This window comes from Terrapene carolina, unplaced genomic scaffold, assembly GCF_002925995.2.
Source record: "Terrapene carolina triunguis isolate 2854851 unplaced genomic scaffold, T_m_triunguis-2.0 Scaffold262, whole genome shotgun sequence".
Classification (NCBI taxonomy): domain Eukaryota; kingdom Metazoa; phylum Chordata; order Testudines; family Emydidae; genus Terrapene; species Terrapene triunguis.
In genome coordinates this window covers 2,413,722-2,420,857 of record NW_020664613.1, presented here as the reverse complement: position 1 = coordinate 2,420,857, position 7,136 = coordinate 2,413,722, and the positions used below count along the sequence as shown (strand labels likewise).

Genomic DNA, 7,136 nt, shown 5'->3' with positions numbered 1-7,136 from the left:
ACACTGCAGTACACCTGCTACACTCTAAAAATAAAAATTCCCATCTAGTTAGCTCAAGAAATTAGTGTTAAATTGCATAATAACTATTTTAGGTGAATGCAAAAAAATTAAGATGATAATAATCCTTATTTCAGATAACAGGTTTTTACATATGTTTTGGTTTATAGCTACAACAGAGATGGCTTTTCCAATGCGCACTTCAGCTCCAGCCAATAGCCTCTGACTTTTTTGGCCATTAGGCTTTGTTCTATACAGAGATTATGAAGTGTAAAATTAACTGTTTTAAAAGTGTGTACTGTGTAGATATGATTTGTCATCTGATTTTTTACAATTGTCTGTATTTTTAATTACAGCCCCTGCCAATGTATGCTCAATAGGAATTTCAACACCATTTTTATTTAAACTATTGTCTATATGCAGTGTTGGGGAAAGGCCATTTTTCTCAAGATAACCATTATCATGAGTAAGTGCAACTTCCTGCTGAGGGCAACACAACTGAGAAGCACAAGCTTTTGAGATACAGGGTGAGCTGCATATTAGCTCAGAGGCCTTGTGGTCAATGTACTCCGGTTGGATGGTTACAGAATGGATCCCTGCTTCGTGGAAAACCTCCCGCATTTTATAAGAGGCATCTTGGTAATCAGAAGTGGTTTGGCACTTGACATGAAGGGTAGCAATATTCTTCCCACCTGCCAGTTCCCAGACATGCACCTCATGAAGACTGCTAACCCCTGGCACATCAGTTAGTCTTTCCGCTAGAAAACATAAGAGAAAATAATTTAAGAGGGTTGCTCGGGGGGGGGCCAATTGCAAGTTTCTGGTTATTATGAGGAACATATTAAAAGCCCCAGCCCTGAGGAAAGACACCTATCAATGCTCATCCACCTAAGATATAAGCATGTGACTTTTTAAAAGTAGTTCTATGTAACATAACACCTACACCCCCTGCAAACTTCACTTTCTCCTAGTCATCCAGGGTCTGAACTAAGTCGTTTAACTTGGGGACCAATCCTTTGGACATGCCTTTAACACTTATTGGCTTCAAACAAAGCTGAGGGCACTCAGCCCCTCATGGTAGGCACTCAGCACTTTGTAGGATCAACGCTAGACTGTAATCTCCTTGGGGCAGGGACCATATCTTCCCTGTTCTGCTCAACTCAGAGCCTGATGGAATTCACAAAAAAACAAAGTAATCTCTTCAGTAAGTGTGCATTTATAAAGTTACAAAGTTAACCAAAAATGCTACCGTTGATTAACATTTCTAAAGAGCTTTGAGATCCTTGGACAGAAGGCACTAGGAAGTACTATTATAATTCAGTGTTGTTCCACTAATAATGTTTTGTGTGGGTTGTTTGATAACAGCTCAAGGTCTGGTATTTTTATGTATTGTTGGAGTACCACATTCTCAAAATGCATGCTTTAACTAATCCACAGAGATTTGAGTCATGTTGCTAGGACACAAACATGTGACTCCATTTCTCACAGTTCTTGAGAATTTAGAGCTGCTATGAGTATATAATCCAAACATGTCATTCCAGAAATAACACTAGCACTAAAGTATGTCACTATAATTAATAAAAACTCAGTAACAAATTTGACTTACTCAGTCCTTGCATATTAACACCTTTGGGAACCATCTGCAGCAAAATGGTTGCGGTCTCTTTGATAAGTGGGAAGGCAGAGGACAAAATGATGACCACCATAACTAATGTCAGGCTTGGATCAATGTAACACTGCCAGTTACACGGAGTATTGGCATCCAGGGGAAGTGCATAGAATATTGCAGCAGCAACTACCACAACCACAGATCCAAGTGCATCTCCCATCACATGTAAAAGAACACCTGAAATAAATGACATAATACCATTTTGCATTAGCCTTAATTTGGAGCCGGGGGGGAATCCAAATAAACTGTTACAGACTTTTGAATTTATTTTGTTCAACATGAAACTAAAGCATTTAGGAAATCAGTACCATGATCAGATATAAAGCTTGCAAAAGTTGAGAATAAAACAACTGGGGTGGGTGGGATGAGCCTGAACAACTATATGGTTACATAAATTTGGTGGGTTATTAAACGTTTAGGCTACCCAACAGATCCATAGAAGTTAGCACTGAACAGCATGCCAACATACAATGTTTTTAATCAAACTGTTGGAACTTACTAAGAGCTGGGCACACCTATAAAGGGCAGTGATCAATTCGTATATCATGATTACGGATGATCAAATAACCAAGCTGATAAAAGAGGCATAGTCCACTTCTCTCCTAAGTAGATCAATTATTCTCTTTTGATAGCAGTTCTATGACTTTGCTGACTTCTGAAATAATAGCAGCAATATAGCTAAACACTCACTTTGGAGGGAGGGGGAAAGGTCTAAGTACACATGATACAGAGATGGGCCTGAACCAAAAGCACAAATCCAAACACTGGACAAGTTTGGATCCTGATCTGAGCTTCATAACTCAACTAGCTTTATATAGGCCAAATTAACACACACACCCCCAATTCATTTGCCCTCAGACTTTGAGAATAACTAAGTTTGGGTCCAAATTTTTCAGCTTGGTTTCATATCTTTTAGTGTAAGTATTTGTACTATTGCAAGTTCAGAAAACACTGCATACAGCTCTTCTTTCTTCTACGGGCACGGAAGGAAAAAAGCAATGAGAAAAGTGTATGCATTTTAAAAGATGTCTGTAATACCTCTCTAGGCCAGCCCTGGGCATTACATTGAGTAAGATAATGTGCTTGCTACACATTCACACTAATCTTAGAATCTTCTGTTTCCTTCTTGCAAGTTTAAATATCTTTTCCTGGATGTGCTTTCTAACAACCTCCCCCATCCAAACTTGCACATTAATGTAACCCATGTTAGACTGTAAAGCTCTACTTTTATAAGACTAACTTGCCATTACTTTTTATTTTTGGGTGGCGGGGGATAAGCGGAGTTGCTACCTCTGAAAACTTCCATTTACACACACTCTTAAAAGCTTCACTCCTACATAATCTCTCTCAACTAGGATGGCTGCATATAGCTCCCTCTTAAACCTATCAATGCTCAGCTGTGAGTTTTCACTTTGCAGTGATGTAAGACACTAAACTTCCTAAGGCTGAGAACACTGGCTTTGCTACTGCTCCTTGCCAGTTTGGGGCCCAAATGCTGATCCTCCACATGGGAAGGGAAGGCAATATTTCACTAGCCTGTCTTGAATCACTCATTAAGAACCAAGTACTCATTAAGTACTAACTTTCAGCTGAAATAAGTTTCTTCCTAGTAGGGTTAAGAGAACTCTCCCTTTTGGTTTTCCAGAGCAATCTGCTCCCTAGAGGTCACAAGGGTCCTGAGTGCAGTTTTAGCTGTAGTAATGGTGGAAGCCTCACTGCTTTCCATTTAAAATTTAATTGGACTTGAGTACTGCAGAGTTTACTTCTGCACTGACAAGAGGAATGGACAAGATGCAACTTCCCTATAATTCTAGGATGCTAACTGTGGATGTCTACACTAGAAAAATCGTAAAATGTCCCATCGTTGCTAATATTGATTCAGCTCCACTGGTATTAGCAATATTGGGAGCCCTAATGAGGATGGGCTGCTCAGTGCAGCTCATGTTTTCAGCACCAAGTAAATTAGATCTACTCTGAGCAGAGTTAGAAGATACAGTGCTTAAAATGCACACCTTAGTGTGCCAAATACACTGGCATGTAGTATTTTTAGGATATCACATCCACAAAGTTAAAGTAAGTGCCACTGTTTTAGCATATGGTGTGGTTTTGCAGAATACTTTTTTACATTAGTATAATAATGAAAACTTTGCAAATCTTTACCATATACTAAAAATAGACACTCACCTCACCTGACCACCGCCTTATATGGGATTCACTTGGCACTACCTGCATAATGGATTTGGGAACATCACACTGGTGCAAGAGATGGTGAACTGTGACCAAGAAAAATCTCAAAAAAATATTTGCTTAACATTTTGAATAGTGTTTTGATTAAATAAAATGCTAAGTATTATTGGTGGGGCTTTTTTGTTGTTTTTAAATAAAAAGTGTATTTAAAATCAGTTTGCCTCAAATTCATCCAGAGCATTTCAGGATATATACACATATCTAGTTAGTTATGTTTGTTTATTTTAAGGGCATGCAGGTTACCTTCAAGAATAGTTTAATTAGCATATTTCATTCTGCAGATATTCAGAGCTCTATGGAGTCCTTTCTAGTGTTGGGCAGAAAGAAGTATTTTGAGAAACAAATGTGAGGACTGGGCTGCTTGGAGGCAAGGTGGTCCGTAAGAGGGTCTCTGTCAGGAAACAGTCAACAGAACAACAGGGCTGCAGAACCACTATGCTGTTCTTCAGCACTCCTTACCCAACTGACTATGGGGCATCACTGATACCAGTCTTTAAGGAAACTGCTCCAGCAATTCAACTAAAAATACTGAAATACTATGGTAATGATGCTCAAGAAACAGACCGAAAAGAAGAGCATGGGGACTTCAATCAGTTAAAATTAGTGGAAGAGACTTTGAAGATAAAGCTGTTTAAAAGGGTGGAATCAAAAATAAAAATGTGAACACACACAAAGGGCCAGATCCTCAAACGCCCCATTGATTCATTGAAGTAATCATTGCCACTTCAAACCATTTGCGGACCTGGCCTAAGAATGTAAAAAAACCCAGAGTTGGTCAACAATTGTGAAAACTATCATCATTTTTATTTTCATTGGAATTCTGAAAACAAATCAAAATTGAAATTTGGACATTTTTGACCAGCTCTAGTTGAAAAGTCTTTTAAAAAAACAAAATACTGTACCTCTGATGTTCAAAGCTTCAGACTTTTTCTCTTTTTTCTGTACTGTCTGCTCTTCAGGCCTTTCCTGAGTGTTCAGGGAATCACCTGCATTCAAAGAAGAAACCCTGTGTTGTGTATAAATTCTACAAACAGAAAAAAAAAACACCAATCTTCTCAACACCAACTTATTTTAAAGAGAAACAAACATCAACTCAAGAAAAAGTCAGTCTCTGGCCAACATCTCTTTAATCAACGACCCTTTCCCCCGCCTATTTCAAACAATACAGTATAGGATACATACAAGCGTGAAATATGTAGTATGTTTGCATGGAGTTTGTTCACTCTGCAGTTACCATTAAAACAAACTTTGGAGGAGATACCACCACAAACAATAGACAAGAGGATGTTTCCTTTTATTTTAAGGTTGTCTCTCCCTCTGCCCCCCAAAGGAAGAGCCACAACCACTAACAAGGTCACTAGGATATCACAATAGCAGCAAAGCTATAGAAAAGGGGAACGTGAAATAACAGAGGAGGAAGGAGGGGATGATTGATAGATTCCAAGGCCAGAAGGGACCTCTGTGACTAGTCTGACCTGGCTAGGAAAGGCCATAGAACTCCCTGGAATAATTCCTAGAGCAAGGCTTTTAGAAAAGCATCCAGTCTTGATTTAAAGTTGAAAAGGGGAGAGGATGGGGGGGAAGTGGAGAGGAAGGGGGGCAGGATGGAGGGCCGGAATGGGGGCAAGAGAGAGACAGAAGGAGAAAGGGAAGGGCAGAATGGGAGAAGGGAAAGTAAAGGGAAGAAAGGAAGGAGGAGGGGAGGAGCGGGAGCAAGCTAGGATGCAACTGAAAGGCACCTGCTTCAACAGCCTCCTGACACTCCACCACGGCCGCCTCCTCCCGCCCGGCGCCGGGCACCGCCTGGAGCTGCTCTGGGGTGGCGGCGCGGGGCTGCAGGCGGCTGCAGCAGGAGCCCCAGTCCTGGAAGATGAGCAGCCCCACCACGTTGACGGCCAGGCCCAGCGCCCCCACGATGAGCACTAGCTCGGGGCCGTCGATGCGCTCGGGCCGGGCCAGGCGCAGCACCGCCTCCACCAGGATGGTGAAGCAGAGGGCGGTGAGGAAGACGGCGTTGCTCAGCGCCCCCACCGCCTCGGCGCGGCCGTAGCCGTAGGTGGCGCCGGGGCCCCGGCGGGCGCGGCGGGCGATGCGCCCGGTGGCGATGCCCACGCACAGCGAGATGAGGTCCGAGAGCATGTTGAACGAGTCCGACACCAGCGCGATGGAGTTGCCCAGGTAGCCGGAGACCAGCTCGGCCACGAAGAAGCCGGCGGTCAGCACCAGCATGAAGATCAGGCGGCAGGTCTTGCCCGAGTAGCGCCCCATCCCGGCAGCTGGCCCCGGACCGGCGGCGAACGCGGCCGGCTCGCCACAAGCGCCACTGAGCCAGCGCCGAGCCCCGCCGGCTGCAAGCCCCGCCCTGCCCCTGGCCGAGCCCCGCTTATATGCAGCGGCGCCGGGCAGCCCGCCCCCGCCGCGCCAAAGGGTGGCACTTGCCCGGCGGGACGGGACGGGGCGTTACCCGCTCCTTGGCCGCGGGGCTGGGCTGGAGGAGGCTCGTCCTCCTGCCGGCGCGGCGCTCATGGCCCTGGGGGAGGAAAGCGGCTTAGTGCTGCCTGTGAATGCTCTGTTCTGATAAAACCCTCGCCCTGAGCCATCGCCTGTTTCCAGACCCTGGTCGGGGGGTGAGGGTGAGAGATGCAGCTCACACCCTTTTATGACTAAGCTCATGCAGGTGCTTTCGCACGGGGCTGTGTTTGTAATGGAGGAGGTTGACAGGGTCTATGATGCAGAGATGTAGTAGATGGCACCCTAGCCTTTGGTTGAGTGAGGGCTCACAGCGCCAGCACGATGCTAGGGGTAAGTGCCTTTCCCAGACCTGCGGAAGAGCTGTGTGTGGCTCAAAAGCTTGTCTAACTCACCTTGTCTCTCCAGATCACAGCCGGGCAGCCCCAGGAAGGGCACATAAGGGGCCTTCTGAAGAGGCAGAGAGAGAGGCTTTAGCTGCTAGAGATGGTACAGAACTACTGAGATGTCCCTTACCCCCTGCCCGTACATGCCTAACTAGGGTACCACAGAGGAGAAATCCAGGACTGTTGATGGAGGAGGCTGCTTGGAGAGGGGGAGTTTTCCAGGCCTGTTTGGGGGAGGGACACTTTATGGGAAGGAATAGTTAGGAGAGCTCATCCAAAGAATAAGCAAATGAATAGCTGGCTGGTTAGCTGAACTGTCATAGGTTTGCCCATCACTAAACTCCAGAGGCAGGATCTCAGTGCTCACC

At 44.7% G+C, this 7,136-nt stretch overlaps 1 protein-coding gene across 1 annotated transcript; it reads right to left on the bottom strand.

Moving 5' to 3' along the window:
- Positions 1-239: 239 nt before the first annotated feature.
- SLC30A10 (solute carrier family 30 member 10) lies at positions 240-6,181 on the bottom strand. Its single transcript, XM_024213893.1, has 4 exons — positions 5,653-6,181; positions 4,816-4,899; positions 1,604-1,843; positions 240-755 (listed from the first exon to the last, which is right to left on the bottom strand). Exons 1-4 carry the CDS (start codon positions 6,179-6,181, stop codon positions 283-285), a joined length of 1,326 nt encoding a protein of 441 aa, XP_024069661.1. The 3' UTR covers positions 240-282.
- Between the last annotated feature and the right edge of the window lie 955 nt (positions 6,182-7,136).